The sequence below is a fragment of the Amphibalanus amphitrite genome, unplaced genomic scaffold, assembly GCF_019059575.1.
Source record: "Amphibalanus amphitrite isolate SeventyFive unplaced genomic scaffold, NRLGWU_Aamphi_draft 000115F_arrow, whole genome shotgun sequence".
NCBI lineage: Eukaryota > Metazoa > Arthropoda > Thecostraca > Balanomorpha > Balanidae > Amphibalanus > Amphibalanus amphitrite.
Genome location: NW_024881610.1, coordinates 968,725 through 987,952, shown reverse-complemented (window position 1 = coordinate 987,952; position 19,228 = coordinate 968,725). Strand labels below are relative to the sequence as shown.

The following is a 19,228-nucleotide window of genomic DNA, read 5'->3' as shown; positions in this document are numbered from 1 at the left end:
AGCCGTGAGAATAGTGCGAACAGTCAGATATTTCCTCAGATAAGACCTGCTTGCATGCTGAAACGAGTTTTAATAAAGAGATAATGACGCTTTAAGACCAGCAAACAGGCAAAACTTGAACAGTGGACTAACATTATTAGGTCTTGATGGTAAATATGATCATTTATAAGTCAAAACGTTTATTATAGCTTCGGGTAAAAGTCAATCATAACTTCATTCCAATAACGTTCCTAAAAATAAGTATGACGCTGCAGCTGCGGCACTTGGTGTTAATGAATGATCATCCTTAATTGATTGTTCACTGTCATGTCTATATGTCATACTGCACGTGCCACGACCTTCAATTTTCATCACCACATGCAACGTGGGAAAGTGTATACGGATTTGCGTGTGACTCAGGTCGAGAGCTCGTAACTAACCTTGTTTTTCTGTCACGGCGGTGTTGGAAGTTACCTTAACTGCTATACTTATACAAGAGAAAGCAAACGGGATCCGACAATCTATTTATAAGAGCCTCACTGAAAACTTATGTCATAACTTGTGTTATGATTAATATTTGTAGCTGGCCCATTGGTTGCCAAACCTACTATGGCCGATGAGAGGATAAATATAAGTTAAGGTAGTTAAAAATACAGGACATTAGCTTCAGCCACTCTTATCGGTGATTTCTATGACGAAATTTCTACGAAGCAGCATCAAAACATAATTCTCCATTTAACCTCAGCGTGAAAATCCCGAAAAAAATGCAAAACGTGACTCCTAAGCATCGTTTTTTAAACCAATTGTATTACACCCGCAAGGAACTGCTGCGAAAGCCAAATGCGTGACATTCACAAACGACATTACACCGGAGAGATGGATTGAACGCGTTACAGCAATGTGCAGCCCGGGAGCAGCCGTCTGAGAAGACCTCGTGCCAGCGCCAAACCTCCCGAAGATCATCCACAGGTTACTGGCACAGTTTAGTCAGAATACCACTCTGATAGATCGTGCTGTAGTTTCCGCTCCTTTGTATGTTTTTGTAGCGTGTGTTGTTAATAGCAGCACACTAAATGAATGTTGAAGTACAATGTCATGCCTATGTCACAGTGGATTGCTCAATGTGATTGATATACTTCACCGAAATCAAATAATTGTTTCGATGTCATTCCAATAAGGTTTACAGTTAATCATCGGATAACGAGTAGTACCCATCTTGGTATCATTGTGTGCAGCCGGCGAGACCTGCAGTGACCGGTCCTCGGCTCTGGGCCGGGGGGCGTACATACGCCGGAGCGGCCGCCTCTCCGTGCCGAATAAGGAAGTTGGTGAGCCGATACAATCGGCGGCAGCCGCACCTTCCTGAGCCCCCCTGGTGGGGGGGGGGGGGGGGGCTCGACCAATCCCTGCCATAAGCCGCCCTAAGACTCTGATGACGTGAAGATTTATGAGCCGCAGACAGGTCATTAGCGGGGTAGCCGCGCCAGCGCAGCGCCCCTGAAATTGCACTGCTCGCCGCGGCCACAGGCCAGCCCCGTGAGCGCCCCTCAATCGGCCGGTGAGGACACAGCAGAAGGGACGGGGAGAGGGTGTGGAGGAGCAGCGGAGCGGCGGGCAGAGGGGTGTGGAGGAGCAGTCTGCCCACATGACAAGCTCCTTGGCCGCGCTCCCGTGCGCCGGCCCCCGGCTGAAGTAAGCCACCGGACCAGTAGGCCGACTGTGGTTAATCACGCCTACTTCACCACCGGCTTACACGGCAGGAATGTGGCTGCGGGTACCTCAACATATGGAAGGATCAGCGCGAGTGATGCAAGGAGCTTCTGCATGCATGGCGGCGTGGATTATTCACCCCACATTGGACAGTGTCTTTTATTTGGCTAGTTCCGCTAAGAAGCTTTTTATCGACGGTCTCATAATTCATAAGCCACCTGTAGCTGGTTTAGCATATGCAAAGAACTAGCGTTGACCGTTCATTCATTTTTCTCGGGCAAGGCAAGCTTTATTTTGTTAGCCTAGCGGCGAGCCGGTACTTAACTTGACCGTAAAACGTTACTCATACTCCACAGAAGAGAGCGGTCCATTGTCCTAGGCCGATGCAGGAGCTTAGAGCTAATCTCTGCGACTGTCACATGTTAGCAATAGGTGCAATAGCCTTTACCTATAGTCAGCGACTCGCTGACCCTTGTTGACCGTTTACCTGCGGCTGGGGGTCCCACGGCGATGTGTAGGTGACCTCGAAGTCGAGCGGCCGCGGGAAACTGTCCATGGGCCAGCCGACCTCCGTTTCCAGCAGCACTGAACTGGTGGTGACCTCTGCGCTGCTGACTCGCTCCGGAGCCGCCGGCAGAACTGTGGGAGCACCGGGACACGTCAGATGAAGTGAACGTGGAATGGTTGTGTGCTAATACTGGACACGGGAGTCGCCTGTAGTAAATAGAGCCACTGAATGAAAGGTGAGTGCTTAGTAAGGATAAGTAGAATACTTGCTGCGTCATTGGCATACTGTAGTGGTGATCGATCCGTAGAGACTATATTCGCTTGTGACTGGTCAGAGCGCATCAACTACTAAGCGGAACAAGTCTTGGCCCTGCGCCCTCTCGGCCGTCGTACAGCCTAAAACTTGCTCTGTATGTATTTGATAAAAGGACTTGTGTTGCCGACAAACTAGGCAAATGTCGCGCCGCTGATGCCGAGACGAGCCGCCGCCGCGCCGCCCGTCACCCCGCCTCGCCGGTCCCGCCGCCGAGCCGGGCCGCCGCCCGCCCAGCGGCCACCTGTCGCCGCGCATAGCTTTTTTCTGAGACAGAAGCAATGGGCCGTATCGACGCCGCGAACGGCGTCCCCCTGTGACCCTGCGACCCGGCTGACCTGTCACCTGTTCCGAATGGGGCCGGCGGGGCCCTGGGCCTGGGAACTGGAAGGGTGTGTGAGGGGACGCGGCGTGCCGGCCGCCTTTTTTGTGCTCTGCGTCACGACCCCTGTATCGAGTGACATTTTGGCCACGTATTTGAACCGATACCGGGCTCTGCTCGGTCTCACTTCACTGTTAGTCGCCGACGAGTTCACTTCGCTCTCAAACGCGGACGGCGGCGCTCTGCTGCCGCTCGAGTCTAACTTTTCTAACTACTGTGTCTGTGCTGTACTGCTGCCATCTCGCCGTCTTCGGTCAATAGCGAACTCTTCTATTTAGAAGACTGTGTTTAAGTGGTGGTGGTGTGAGTGAAACCGAAGTGGCGAGTGGAGGAAAGGAGAGCGGCGCGCAGCTCACAGTTCTCACGGTGGCCGGGTCTACTCACTATTCCTATCAATCCTCTGTCATCCTACATTATATGCATGCCGCGAGGTGTGCTCCTTATGCGCTCTGAGACGGGCGCTGTCGAACGACCCAACACGCATGCCGCGAGGTGTGCACCTTATGCGCTCTGAGACGTGCGCTGTTGAACGACCCAACATGCATGCCGCGGGGTGTGCTCCTTATGCGCTCTGAGACGGGCGCTGTTGAACAACCCAACATGCATGCCGCGAGGTGTGCTCCTTATGCGCTCTGAGACGGGCGCTGTTGAACCTTTGATCCGTAAATTATTCATCCGTGTTTATTTATTTACCGATTAGATACTTCCCTTCTTCATTATTCGTTCACTGCCTCTATTAATCCTACATCCTCTCACAATTCCCCCCGGCCGCCAACCCGAATGCTGCGAGACGTAACAAACACTATACAGTCCACACAAGAAAGCCAGAGACGTCCGCAACATTCGCTGGTCCTCCGGGCCGGATGGTATCAGCTAAGAAAGTAAGAAGTCTAGAAGAGAATGTACAATAAGTCGATACTGTGCGTGAACAACCGTCCGTGACGTCGATAAGTTCTGCTCCCACCGTGTCAGTCGAGTTGAGAAGTATCGTGGACCGATGGAAGACGCGATGGAGACGGAGCACCAGGAGACGACGCCTGAGAATTGCGAGCCTGCAGGGCAAGAGGAGACGGAGACGGAGAACCGGGAGACGATGCTAGAGAACTGCGACCCTGCAGGAGGAGAGGATGGAGATATCACCGCTGAACGGAAAGCATTAAAGCTTCATCGCGGTCGCAAGGCAGCCATGTTCACACGCTCGTGTAACAGGGCTGACGCGCAAATAGCGCGGCGAGCCAGTGAGGAGGAATTGAAGAAGCGGCTCGAGACGCTGCACACAACGCTGGACGCCTTCATGGATGCAAATGAGGAGTTTGTAGAGAAGTTGCAAGATGTGAGCGAGCTGGAAGAAGCGGAGGAGTACGCCACAAGAATGACAGCGCGGCACGCCGAAACGGTCGCAAGAATTGAAGAGGCGATAACTCGCCCATCAGCGAGCCGCTCAGCGTCACGCACAGGAATGCTCCCCCTACCATCGGTGCAACTTGAGGAAGGAAGCAAAGTGTGCGGGTCTCATATATCACGAGGCTCAAAGGCTTCAGCCACTTTCAAGGAGGCTGAAATCACCGCGGAATTGAAAGCTCTCGAACTAAAGCATCTCAAAGCAAGGAAAGAAAGAGAACGAGAGATGAGAAGACAGGAAGATATGCTGGAAGAAGCAAGGAAAGAAAGAGAACGAGCGATGGAAGAAGCAAGGAAAGAAAGAGAACGAGAGATGAGAAAACAAGAAGATTTGCTGGAAGAAAGGGCTCTAGAAGAGGAAGTGGAACGTGCGACTTTGAAGGCGCGTCTCTGGAGGGCCGCTGGCAACGAGTTGGAGTGGGAACGAAGACACGACTTTGAAGATGAGGTCGCTGTGGAAGTGGCGCCTAGTCGTCAAAACAACACCGGATGCGGCCGCGGGAAGGGAAACGAGCAAGAGCAAGAACGCGTGATCAGTGGTTTGGGAGAGCTCCGGCGCGAGCCGCCGCCACCGAAAGCTACTAGTACCTCTTCGATAGCCAACCAGCCGAGAACTGCCAACCAGGACCCAACCAGCTGGGTGACAGCGTTGGGTTCCGAGCGGCGATGTGACGTCCCGGGCCCATCAGCGTTCGTGAAAAGTATACCACGTCTGACGCTGCCTACCTTCCGAGGCAGCCCTCAGGAGTGGCCTCGCTGGATCGGCCTATTTAAGGCTCTCGTCCACGACCAGCCGTCTCTATCGGACTCAGAGCGAATGGCTCACTTGCAGAACGCAGTAGAAGGGCCGGCAGCCCAAGCTATTGAAGGCATGCTGTTCAATGGCAGCCTCTACCTGGAAGCTCTGAGAACCCTACAAGAAAGATTTGGGAGAGAAGAAGACATCATCCAAAGTCAGTTGAGGAAAATCTTCACTTCCAACCCACCAGCTCTCACGGATCTTCCAGCAATGGAAAAGTTCTACGCCATCGTTCATAACACAGTGACCATCCTACAGAATCTTGGCTATTCAAGCGATCTGTCCAGTAGTGAGAACCTCAGGAGGGTGGTGGAGAAGCTGCCGAATGAGCTGGCCCGAGAATGGGGTCGTGAAGTGTTTCGGCTACGGCCAGAACGACCCACTCTGAAGACCTTCAGCGAATGGCTTCAGGTGCAAGTCAGCATCCTCAGCTTCTCGGCAGTTCAGTCTGGAACGTCGGAACGGAATGCAGCCGGCACGCAGCGTGAAGGAGCGGTGCGGAGGACAGCGCTCGCGACTGGAGCGACTCATGGAGCTGGAGAAGTGGAACCACATTCGCTGCCACCCTGTCTGGTGTGCGGCGATAATCACAGGGTGGCTGACTGCCCGTCATTCAAGAAGAAAACATTGGAAGCGAGAATGGAGATGGTGTACGAGAACGGCCTTTGCTTCTCATGTCTGAGGAAGGGCCACTGGACCAGGAGATGCAGATCCTCTCGGAAATGCGGAGTGGAGGGCTGCAAGCTCACTCATCATCCAATGCTACACAGAAGCTCAGGATACGCGAGACCCGAGGACGGAAGCTCAAGGGAAGAAGACTCTCCGAGCGGATCAGCAACGGCTGCGGCACCATATCCGCAAGCTAAATGCAACTCGCCGTTTGTAGCAGCCTCCCTCAGCAATGAGACCGACACACTGCTGCAGGTCGTTCGGGTTCGCGTCCACGGAGCGACCAAATCAAAGGACGTGCTGGCGTTGCTAGATACCGGAGCGCAAACGTCACTGTGCAGCGCTGACGTCCTGCAGGAGTTGGGCATCACCGGGGACCTTCGCCAGCTCTGCATCCAAAATGTGGAGGGAAGCGGAGCTCAGAAACCATCTGAACGCGTTACCCTGACGGTCAGCGCGCTCGGCGATGGTGTGAAGAGAGGGTACATCGAAATCCCTGAAGCCTGGGCTGTACCATCACTGAATGTGACTGCCCCAACGGTATCTCACCGCCAACTCAGGCAATGCAAACATCTCCGTGGACTAGCACTTCCGCAGTATGATGGCGGTGAAGTGAAACTGCTGCTCGGAGGGAACGTGCTGGAAGCCGTTCTCCAACAGGAAGTACGAGTGGGTCGTTCCAACCAGCCAGCAGCTATAAGAACCGGGTTTGGATGGGCACTGGCTGGTTCCATATCAGCAGTGGAGCCAAGCAGCCTGCGCCAGGTTATGTTCCTGCAACGCAACGCCCAGAGCAGCGACGACGAGCTAGCAACCACCGTGAAGGACTGGTGCACGGAGGCCTTTGGGACCAAGTACGACGAGCCTGTAAAACAGTCCCGGGAGGATGATCGTGCGCTGTCAATCCTGAAAGGCAAAACAAAAGAGCCGCCGGACAGGTATGAAACAGGCATGCTGCGGAAGGAAGACCGGGTGGAGCTCCCCGACAACGGACGGATCGCAATGAAACGGCTCGAAGCCACGGAACGAAGACTCAAACGCAACGACGACCTGACCAGAAAGGAGCAGTGCCGTCACGTGTCAGGAACGCTGAATCCTGTAGACGACTGCTCAAGAGAGCTGGCCGCGTCCGAGCTATCGCCAGACTGCAATCGGCTCCGCGGCCGCGGTCTTCTGTGGCAAGATGAGGAAAACCGGCTATCAAAGCAAGACGCAAGCCCGCTCAGACCAGGACAAGAGGCAGTGAAGGAAGAGAACTTCGTGGGACTCACAACCCAACGACAGCCCGTGCTACCAGACGCCATGAAGAGCTCGTGCTGGCTCAAGTACCGTCGAGCGGCGGCCTGTGTGAGACGTTTCACTCACAACACAGCCATATGCGCCTCAGACGATGAAACGCGTCTCAGCGGGCCTCTCAGTGCCCAAGAACTCAGGGATGCCGGAATCTGGATACTCAAACGGTTGCAGAGGACAAGCTATCCGGAGGAAACCCACAGTCGGGCGCTGGGGAACGAGCTACCTGGGAAGAGTGATCTGCTTCCGCTCTCACCACACCACGACGCAAGGCGAGGGAGACCATCAGTCAGACTCTCCGATAACGGCGCCAACCTCGTGGGAGGCTGTCTCGAGCTAAAGGCGGAGCTGCAAGCCATGGAAAGGGAGATCGCAGGAAAGCTCATTGTCTTCGAACTTGACCGGCTCTTCAACCTCCCGGCTGCTAGCCACATGGGGGGAGTGTGGGGCAGAATTGTGCGATCGGTGAAGAACACTCGGAAGAAGGTGGTGGGTCCACAGGTGCTCACAGACGAAGCGCTTGTGACGGTGCCCACTGAAGTTGAGCACATGGTCGACAATCGACCCTTGATCCACGTCAGCTCGGAGCCGCCAGACCAAGAAGTTCTGACGCAAAATAATTTTCTGCTTGGTGGCGCTTCGAGGCATCTCGCGCCAGGGCTCGTGAAAGACAGACATGTGCAGCCGACACCGATGGAAGCATGTCCAAGCTGTGGCGGAACATGTGTGGAAGAAGTGGACAAGAGAGTACGTGCGGACTCTCATCCAGAGAAGCAAGTGGCGCAAGGAGCAGAGAAACCTGCAAGTTGGGGACTTAGTGCTGATGGCAGACCCAAACATGTTTCGGGGCTCATGCCCGTTGGCCCGCATCTGCCGCGTGTTGCCGGCAGCGGGTGGCAGAGTCCGGTCTGCCGAGCTTCAAACGGCTATCGCGAAACTGTACACGCGACCAGCCACCAAGATCTGCTTCTGAGAAGAGGAATGCAAGTGAATCTGTGCAGACGGGGAGAAGGAGGATGTCGAGAAGATGAAGGAAGACGAAGAAGGAGGAAGACGATGAAGTAGAGGACCACAAGTGAATTGAAGCTGAGAACGAGACGAATCGAGAGGAGAAAAGTCAACGCATGGCGAACGAGCGCCGTGTTGGTCGGCCTGGTCTGGCTTGGCTTATTCGCTCGGCAAATGTCTGATGTCCATGTGTGCCGCTTACTAGTGAGTAGTCATAGGAATAGCGTGTGAGAAGTTTGTCGGTCATTTGTGTGTGTTCGGAACGTACGACCGAACACAGGGGGGAGTGATGTTGCCGACAAACTAGGCAAATGTCGCGCCGCTGATGCCGAGACGAGCCGCCGCCGCGCCGCCCGTCACCCCGCCTCGCCGGTCCCGCCGCCGAGCCGGGCCGCCGCCCGCCCAGCGGCCACCTGTCGCCGCGCATAGCTTTTTTCTGAGACAGAAGCAATGGGCCGTATCGACGCCGCGAACGGCGTCCCCCTGTGACCCTGCGACCCGGCTGACCTGTCACCTGTTCCGAATGGGGCCGGCGGGGCCCTGGGCCTGGGAACTGGAAGGGTGTGTGAGGGGACGCGGCGTGCCGGCCGCCTTTTTTGTGCTCTGCGTCACGACCCCTGTATCGAGTGACATTTTGGCCACGTATTTGAACCGATACCGGGCTCTGCTCGGTCTCACTTCACTGTTAGTCGCCGACGAGTTCACTTCGCTCTCAAACGCGGACGGCGGCGCTCTGCTGCCGCTCGAGTCTAACTTTTCTAACTACTGTGTCTGTGCTGTACTGCTGCCATCTCGCCGTCTTCGGTCAATAGCGAACTCTTCTATTTAGAAGACTGTGTTTAAGTGGTGGTGGTGTGAGTGAAACCGAAGTGGCGAGTGGAGGAAAGGAGAGCGGCGCGCAGCTCACAGTTCTCACGGTGGCCGGGTCTACTCACTATTCCTATCAATCCTCTGTCATCCTACATTATATGCATGCCGCGAGGTGTGCTCCTTATGCGCTCTGAGACGGGCGCTGTCGAACGACCCAACACGCATGCCGCGAGGTGTGCACCTTATGCGCTCTGAGACGTGCGCTGTTGAACGACCCAACATGCATGCCGCGGGGTGTGCTCCTTATGCGCTCTGAGACGGGCGCTGTTGAACAACCCAACATGCATGCCGCGAGGTGTGCTCCTTATGCGCTCTGAGACGGGCGCTGTTGAACCTTTGATCCGTAAATTATTCATCCGTGTTTATTTATTTACCGATTAGATACTTCCCTTCTTCATTATTCGTTCACTGCCTCTATTAATCCTACATCCTCTCACAATTCCCCCCGGCCGCCAACCCGAATGCTGCGAGACGTAACAAACACTATACAGTCCACACAAGAAAGCCAGAGACGTCCGCAACATGTGTTGCAAATTGTGATTTAGATTCACGGCACTATGTCTTCATTGGACCTGGAATGATGTATGTGGTGATTTGTTCATTATGCAAGTGTAATTAAAATCAACGGGAAACAAAATTAGGCTGTAACTCACTGGCAGTAGTGCTCACATGTATACTGTACGATGTTACCGGCACATGGAAATGACTTCTACAGCAATGTGGTCAAGGGCGATGATGACTACAATTGCTGAAACGTAATTCTGCTGTCGGTGAAAATGAAATGGATATGGAAATATGTTGATGATACGAGGAGCTATAGGCATTGAAGATGCATCACGAAAAGCATACAGTAAATCATTAATAAGACAAAGTCATAAGACAGTAAATTAGTCATATAGAGGAAAATACGGTCTATGTCTTGGTTGATGTTTTATTTGTGAGCACTGAGCACCATCTACCCCAAACATCAATCACATCGCACCGTGCCCACGGGTGTCGGCAGGGAAATAGCCGCTCCCCGGCCAATTGGCGTAGGCAGGCCGGTTCCCGGACTAATTTTGCTAACGGTGCCGGTCACGGTGCCCAAGGGACGCCCGTGGTAACCCATGCCGAACGCAGCCTAGTCGGCTGGTCATGTGAAACACGCCGGGAGCCGGGCCAGGCCCTCTGTGACATCAGCAAGTGGGAATGGATAGCGGTTTAGTTGAGAGTGTGAAATGCGTCAAAGTATTAAACCATCGATCGATAAATATTGAGTTTACTGCAAGAAGGTACAACAAAGCGAAATAAAGAGAAAAGGGTAAAATGTGCCCAACATGGTATGTTTTAGGTCGAGGAAATCTGTGACATTTATCCGATGCTTGTAGTGCCAGATGGTGTCGGATTTTTTCGTTACCTGAGGCAGGTGTACTAGAAAGGACGCCAAAACCTAAGAAAAATGATGATATCGAAGCCACAGTACAGACCGACACAGGACCACAATGGGGGAATCCACGTCCGATTCGTGGAAAAGACCCTATTGGTGCGTCATAGCCCACGCGCGAGAACATGGTAAAACGTGTTTAACTACGCCGATTGTGTTTTCAACTTATCATGCCAATCAAAAACAGAAAACAGGGCTCAACACTCAGCTTCTTTATCAGAGCGAGGCAAGAAGAATACAAGACGTACGTCTAAGAGCTCTTGCACGGATTGCTGTCAAAAGTATTGTGATGCATTACGTGCTTATCATATCCGTAAAATAGTAGTGTTTGGGCTCGCCTACAGGAAAATTGGATATGGCTCAGTACACCCATGTCGCTGATCTTTACACATTACTAAAATATATTTCCTGGTGGATCAAAATAGCCAACAAACCGTTACCGATGCACTTTAAGGCGAGGCTGTCGAAAATAATGGATTAATACCAGTGAATAACGTCAAGTGCGTATAGTTGCCAAATATAGCAAAAATCGTCCAGAACAACCTACTAATTCAAGACAACAAAAAGGACACGAATAGAAAAGGAAATGTTTTCGTTCAAAGAAATCGTGCAGACTTTTACTTGAAGTACCTACTGTGTTAATATGTTACTGATTGGCCTCCAATGGGTACGTGATGACTTATGATTAAAATCTATAAAACACACGCAGACCGCAGTAACACACAACACACTGCACGTATTTATTGTTACATAGTTATGGCATATGAAGATGATTTTATAGGAGATGACCTTATGGCTAGGAAATGGAACAAAATAAATATAACTTGCGCCGTTTCAACAATTAAAACTATTATCTTTATAGTTGCCGTACTAATTCAAAATTATTCCAGGAGGCAGACCGACGTGGAACTGTTTGAGAGGTCGCGGCTTACATAACACCTCCTTTGGGAGGCGCGGTTTCAGCTGCAGAGCGGTGTCTTTGACGGCCGCTGGTGTCTGTTTACTCGTCCCCCATGTTCTGCACGGTCCGCCCTCCCCGGACCGAACCGATCAGATCCGAGCGGCTCCGTAATCCCCAGACAAATCGGCGCTCTCACATTTCACAGCCTTGGTCAACCCCCGGCACATGACCGTGATAAACTTGTCATGAGTGAGATATGAATCACGTGAGTCACTCAAACACATTCCTGTCATCGAGAAACTGAGAGCAACCGGTACACTAACGTTAAACAGTCTGGAGACGGATCTCGTCCGGTTATACATACGAGTACAAGAGCGGGGCGGATAAACATCCAGGAAAATAGGTTTATCAGAAGGAATCAATCGTCAATCGGCATTAACTACTGATCATTTGGAACCGAACAAGACTAGGAAGGAGTTCAGGAAGTCAATTACAGCGTAGCTGACTCGATATTCACCAACAGTAGCCGACAAGAACATCAAAAATCGATCCAATGAGAAGGGAAAAGCAGGATTGTCAGAAGCACTACACAGCATCAGGCACCCTGTGACTCTTCCTGCTCCATTTCCTTCCTTTCCTCGCATCAACGCCCCCTCGTCCACATTCCCTGGCACTCCCTAATAACGAACAGCCCCCAGAGCAGCCCCCGTTGCACCACTCGGACACCCGTTGAACGCCCCCGCCGCACCACTCACCTATGGCGAAGTTGTTGACCAGGCCGAGCCACTGAAGTCGCGTGCCCAGTGCGTTGGTGATGTTCATGGTGAAGTTGTAGTAGGTGGCGCCGGTGCGGTAGACGGGCTGCGTCTTCTCGGTGATGGAGCAGGTCGTCCGGTACTCAGGCAGCTCGTAGTCGTAGAGCGGACAGCGCACCCACTGCTCTCTGGGCGGCGAGTCCAGCGGGCTGCACGTCAGCGGCGCAGACGTGCAGACGTGCAGACGTGCAGAGAGAGGGAGAGACGGCACGCCGTCAGACAGAGCAGGCAAGAAGACGCGACAGTCGTGCACACAAGAGGTGAAGGTGCTTGACACAGAAGAACGGAGAACTTGTTTAATGCAGTCGTTTAACATGCATCGCATAAGATAAGATTAATAATGCGATTGGATTAAATGCAATGAAGCATCTCTAATCACCAGAAAACATCTAAATGTCAGCAAAGGTAATCATAGAGATAGAATATATAAGAAACAACAATAACTTCCGTGGAGCTGGAAATTGCACATTTCAACTATGAAAGACACACAAGACAAAATTCACTGGCAATATAATTAATAAATGTAATCACTAAGGAATGAAATGTTTTGTTCATGTGGGACGTTCTTGTAAGAAGACATTGTTTCATGTAGTTACACACAAATTATGCATAGTCATGAGTCTAGGGCATAAAGAAACTAATGCTGTTCAGAAACTTAGAAGATAACACAATCGAATCATCTTTGAGTTTCAAAGATGGCACTATGTAGATAACTTATACATAATACGCTAAGGCTTGCAAGATGCATTGCATTGGCATAACAAAGCCATTTGGTATGTGCAATGCTTCACCATTCCACCACTCCAAAGTGATTTGAGACGACTTTCATGACCGCACAGTGCTGCATACATGCGCGACCCCTCGTGACGTCAGCTTCACATCTCGTGACGTCACCAGTGGCACGCCAGACCTACACCAAGGCACTTAGCTGGCCGGCCGAGTACACGGCATTGATATGCGGATAGTGTCTTCAGAGACCATGGATGTATCATGAGCCGCTCCCATCAGCCCCGGGATGGCCGCTCCGAGCGAAGGATATGGGGTGTGTCTGATGCTAATAGGATGTGCGATAGTTGGTTAATCACAAAGCCTCCTGCTGGAGGATTCGGTCACGGTATTGGCGTAGCCGAAATCAACTCGTTGGCCTGACTGTATGGATATTTCACAACCCGCATTATGTAAGATGGGCCACTCTCCCGGCCCTCAATCAGCCAATAGACCGTCGACAAACCATCAGTAAATTTGGCAAAGCCGTGATGAGGCGGAACATCTCCAGATAAGGAGTCACAAATCTTCTCGAAGCTGTCGCCAGCACGGCAGTGCGATCGAAGGCCCGGCCGGCACACGGACTCCTCTATAGTGTCACTGGCAGTCGGTGAGAGAGTGCTCAAAGACAGGCTGAAACAGCCCACCGTTTTAGATGAATAGGGAACTGAGAAGTGCAAGCAAGTCTTCAATTGGGAACTGAAAAGTGGAAACATACCTTCCGCCATGTCAATTTTTGGTACCTACTTTTTATAAGTTCGACCTCGGACCTACCCTCAGTCATTTCTGGTGTTCACAGTACACAAATCACCACATCTAAACCACCAGAGCAGCGCCAATGGCATCAGTCCGTGACAGAAAACATTACCATGGGACACCATCCGTGACACTTTCGGGAATGGCACGGAAAAGGGACCATCCCACCGCCGGGTCACGCCTCTCCATGGCCCGAGATACCGCCCTTGTGACCGGCAGATACCTCTCCGTGACCGGCAGATACCTCTCTGTGACCGGCAGATACCGCTCTGTGACCGGCAGTTACCATCTGGAACTAGTTCACGCCGGTTCTCAGCTGCGCCGTGTGAGAGTACACACTTGTGTCCACAGCTGGCCCGCGCTGACACAGCCGGAGGTGCCTCCCTGTTCGCGGGATACGGACACTGCTTCTCGGTAGGTGCTCGAAATCCCGCGACCTTGGAGGTAGGTATACACCGAGTCCTTGAGTCCAGAGAGCGAGCTCATTCACATCGGTAGTGTGATGTATTGGGCCACATCAACGTTTTTATCGTCAGTCTCTCTCTCTCTCTCTCTCTCTCTCTCTCTCTCTCTCTCTCTCTCTCTCTCTCTCTCTCTCTCTCTCTCTCTCTCTCTCTCTCTCTCTCTCTCTCTCTCTCTCTCTCTCTCTCTCTCTCTCTCTCTCTCTCTCTCTCTCTCTCTCTCTCTCTCTCTCTCTCTCTCTCTCTCTCTCTCTCTCTCTCTCTCTCTCTCTCTCTCTCTCTCTCTCTCTCTCTCTCTCTCTCTCTCTCTCTCTCTCTCTCTCTCTCTCTCTCTCTCTCTCTCTCTCTCTCTCTCTCTCCTCTCTCTCTCTCTCTCTCTCTCTCTCTCTCTCTCTCTCTCTCTCTCTCTCTCTCTCTCTCTCTCTCTCTCTCTCTCTCTCTCTCTCTCTCTCTCTCTCTCTCTCTCTCTCTCTTCCACACTCTCTCCCTTCCTTCCTACCTCTCTCCCACTTTTCTCTTCACCCCTCTCCTCTCTTGTCCTTTACTCACCGCCTCATAGTTATCACCTCCTTTCCTCCTCTCCACCGTACCTTCACCCTCCCTATTAACTCCCTCTCTCCACCTCTCCTTGTGTGACGTCATCACCTCAGCTCATCAGATACCCGTCCATCCGGGCCAGTTTTCGGTCCAGGCAGGTTCGGCTGATCCCGGGGCGGCAGGCCGAACTATCCTTGAAAGCGAAGTGACCGGGTTCACCCAGTGGCACCTGCACACCTTCAGACAGGCGCCTGTCATCGGCGTCGGCTCGATGTCTCGTCTCGGCACACCGGGATTAGCTTTCATCCGACCGGTGGCCACGGCTCATCTAACGGAAAACGGCAGACGAAGGCCTGAGGCAGGCGGCGAGGAGCAAAAAAAGGGGAGACAATGGAGCGCAGTCCTGACACAATGTCGCAACCTCAAAGCTGGGATTGGCGAGTGGCTAATAAGGTGGTGAGAGATAGCTGAAACAAGTCAAGCAACTATTTACAAAACATGAGATGAATTCAGATGCTTGACTACCAGCTGACTAATGGACTGCTTGTTCTGCGTATGCTGAACGGTAGCCGTGAGGTATGTACAAGTCGCTGACTAGAAAGTGACAGCGGTGAGGTCCGTCGGGCGAACAGCTAATCAAGTGAGGAAAAGTGGTTAGGAGGCTGTCGCCGGCACAGGCCATTTTGAGTCCTTCGACGGCACAAAGGGGGGGGGGGGTGGAACGACCCCCTCGCGTTTGGCCCCTGATCGAGTTAGAGCTTCGCGGAAAAAACGAGCGTGTTGCCCGTCACGAGAGGAAGCCAATGATACCCAATTTTAAGGTCGTAGGTCATCGGTTGACCTTCCAGGTCAGGTCAATGACCCAAAAATCGGTAATATCGGGACCTGATAGAAAGTCGTAAAGTGTGGCTGCTAAGGTGTTTGCTAAGGGGTTTTCCGGGGTGTTGATCACGAATATCGTGTTAGTTTTGATCACAGATGATGTCGTTAAGCGTTTAGACCAGGTCGGGTCAGGTCAGATCAGGTCAACCGGTAGGGGTCGTGACGGGCATTCGTAGTACCTGTCATCCGCCTCTGACAGCTTCGTAACATGTTACGAAGGCAGCAAAACTACTTCGTAAATGTTCAATTGGTTGCTAAATTCGAATTCAGCTCCAAAAACTAGCCTAGAAACATGTAAAACACGAAAAAGTGAGCCGAGGTCACCAAAGGTCAATGACCTGACCTGACCTTCAGGTGACCTTAACACCCATCCTAATGCATGGGAGCAACATCAACTCACATGTTTGAACGTTTGAAACCACGAAAAACTTGCAAACCCGCGGCTAATGCGAGCCGACATACGCCGAATCGCGATTCCGGCCAAACATGGTCTCGGAAAAGAGGTCACAGGTCAAAGGTCATTTGGGTCAGGGTCATAAAATTTTCAGGGTAGGTGTAAAATTGATCAATGCGAACGTACTGAAAGTTTTGTTGCCCGATCAACCGCTTTTTACGCGAGTTATTCGCGAAAAACCTTAGGGGGGTTGCATCAACATCCCCCCCCCCTGTGCCGGCGAGGGCTAACAGCCACTCCGGACAGCCCCTCTGCCTGTCCTAACAGACCCTCTGCTACCTCCACCAGACCCGCTGCCACTCCCGACAGGCCCGCTGCCGGCGGACAGAACCGATCGATGTCGACAGGGGGCCACGACCCGGCGACTGGCCGCTGTCCGACGTCGGCACCGTCAGAGAGCCGGAGCCACTCGGTCCGACGGACGGCGCGGACCGCTTCACTCGAGCTACCCAGACGCCAGAAATGCGGACCTCGCTGTCCGACAGACCAACAAGCCGGTTCCGAATTTTCAGTGATGTGATGCACAAGGCCACATTTACACGAAAATGACAGTCTAACAATGGGTGAGACCAGCTTGGCGTGAGGCTTCCACAACCACATGCTGTGAAACCACAACTTCGAGCACGTGATTTGTGGGTTCAGAAAGTAAAATGCAGCATCAGTTTTCGTTTAGGACTGATGCTACTGATATGAGGTTAAATATATATATAATCATGGCATATGGAGTAACAGTTAATCATCCTGCGAATCAATTTTTCAGAAATAGCATATAAACCTATAGCTTTTGAGCTGGTTAAAGCAAAGTTATATAACAGATTCCTGCAAGTGAAACATCTTCGAATATGAGCCTATCACACGGTCACACTGACATTCCTTAATTAACCTCTCTGGGATTACTAACTAACCTCTCTGGGATTACTAACAGCAATCATCTAGTGTTCACTAAAACTTGGAGTGGATGTCTCACATGCCAATTAACAGCACCTGCCGTTAGTATGCTAACGGTACAGGGAGGGCGACTGAGAATCAGTGATAACGTATATGTGCTGCCACGCTGTAGACTATGAGTCTTCATCTATAATTGAAATCCGTTCATGGAAGACACAGGCCACCTGAATTGTCAACACTTTTCTATTCGTATCGTACTCGTAGATGCAGACATTTACGGTGCACCCAGACAGAATCGGGCGAAAATCTGGCAACGGCTCTCGGCGCCGCTGCACGGCTAGGTCGCTTTCAAAAGTCCCGTGAGCAATCATGATAGCCTGCGAGATAGCTGGATAAAAATAGACCTGCAACAATGTCGCCTGGACATCGCCGAAAATGCTGAGCGCCTGACTGCTCACGGCTCCGCGGTCACCCTGTCACACCGGTTTGCGTTTTTAACGCGGCTTGGTGGCGGGCCAGCAGGCAGGCTCGGCCGCAAGAAGTGCTCCTCAGTCGTCAGACTGAGCACATACCAACCTCACATATCGGATGGATTCAGAAACAAGTAACTATCAATTAACCAGACAGCCACAATACCGATAAACAAATCGCTGAAGCCTGAAGAAGCTCTGCGAGAAAATTGACCCACGTAATGGTTGCCGGAATGTGCGCGTGGGCGATCACATTCTCAGAAAGGGGAGGCTCCGCGACGACACCATGAAAGAAATCCTCGGAACTTGGACGCCATTTGGCTCCGTGAATAGTACAACTGCGCACCGAAATTCATTCGAGGAGTTGCCTGCATGGCACTGCAGAGACACCAAGCTGCCGCGCCTGAAGCCGCTCATTACCCAGCACCCATGGCACACTGGTGTATATCAGCTCAACGTTGTGGTGAGCGTTTTACACTTGACCTACAGCTCTTCAGCACGTGTTCAGGTCTGAGGCTGGTGAACAGCAGCGGCAGAGGCCGTCGTTTCGGTTTCTGAAGTCGAAACTGGACGTGCCGTGCTCTACAGAAAAGACGTCAATTTCAAGTTCAGGCCGCGTGTTATTAGCTCCGATCTCTCGGTAGAATGATTTGCATGCTATCTGAAGAGCTGGGGACTGTTTCGCCAATTGCTTCCAGGAAGTCGGCGATTTTCACGGCTTCAAACGTTCAGATTATGGTTCAAACGCTCAATGGTGTCAATCGTGCTTTGTTTCGAGTAGTTGGAGCTGGTTTCAAATACATTATTGATTTCTGACCCCATTGTTTCGAGGCGGTAGGGACCTGCTTAATGCATGCTAGGAGACAGTGCAGGACGCCCAACTCGCTGAAGTGAAAGCTGTAGGATTATATTGGTGCAATTAGATACAATATTTTTGCTGTTTTGCAATTTTTTTTCAACTATTACCAATCGGTAGTGGAAGTTAAAGGTGCCAATTTCTTGGGTGAATTACATAAAAAAATATTGGATCTCGTTTATAGGTCACAAGAAATCCCACAGTAACGATCCGATAAGCCCAGCCCGAAACAGGAAAGCTAGACATGTCCAACGCTACAGCAAACCACAAATACACCCCAATCCGCGCACGAAATTGGGTGGCTCCTCCGGTCCCAAGAGTCTCACCAGCGAGTCTCTGAGGTCAATTTGAAAACCGGCCAGCCGGGGCTATTTTTCGCTGTTTGGCGGCCGTCTTTGGACAGCGTGGTCGGTCGGGCACACCTCTGTAACAGGACCAGGTGTCCGGAGTTGGACTCTGTGTCCCGACGACCGGACAGCGGCCGTGCAGCCCAGAATGACGGGTCGTGACCGCAGCGACTGTCACCGACTGTCAGCGCCAACTGTCACCCGGACCAGAGCTGGTCTAGACGGGACGGGACGATGACTGGTGCAGTCATAGAAGCTGTCTAGCTGCAACACTAGTGTCAGAGGGCATGAGTAGCCTTTTGTCACGACGTCAAAGACGAGTGGCCTCAACAAGACTCGGATCCGGCCCGCCACTGACACGAGCCTTTCGTTGGGTGACCTGGCGAGTCCGCCTCCAAAGGGTTCACTCCGCGGGAGGTCAAACATCACTGACAACCGGCGATTGATGCAAACATCAGAGATCGGACATCTCAGCTACGGCAAGGAAGCACTTATGTAAGCAGTGTCGTCGGTCTCAGTCGAGGCTAAGGCGTAAAAAAGAGCGGCAAAAACTTTTACGACAATGGATTAATTGGAATAAAAACGCGTCAGAAAGCAGCATGTCAGACCGCTTTGGAGGTGTTAGAGGAAAAACTCGCTGGACTACCTAGGCATTCGTCTGGAAAAATGCCTACAAATCAGGATCAAACAATTAGTTTAGAAAAACAATTAAATTGAGGTAAATATAAAAAGAGTCGGCTTG

At 51.9% G+C, this 19,228-nt stretch overlaps 1 protein-coding gene across 2 annotated transcripts in view; it reads right to left on the bottom strand.

Annotated features, from left to right (window-relative positions):
- The window catches only part of LOC122381164 (cytokine receptor-like), a 90,320-nt gene that overhangs the window by 16,275 nt on the left and 54,817 nt on the right, over window positions 1-19,228 (bottom strand). Inside the window, exons 6-7 of one of the 2 annotated variants that reach the window (XM_043365020.1) lie at window positions 12,011-12,219; window positions 2,177-2,328 (exon numbers count right to left, since the gene is read on the bottom strand). In XM_043365020.1, coding sequence (XP_043220955.1) covers window positions 2,177-2,328; window positions 12,011-12,219 — 361 coding nt within the window. The remainder of the gene's footprint in view (window positions 1-2,176; window positions 2,329-12,010; window positions 12,220-19,228) is intronic. The other variant, XM_043365021.1, reaches the window with a different exon arrangement.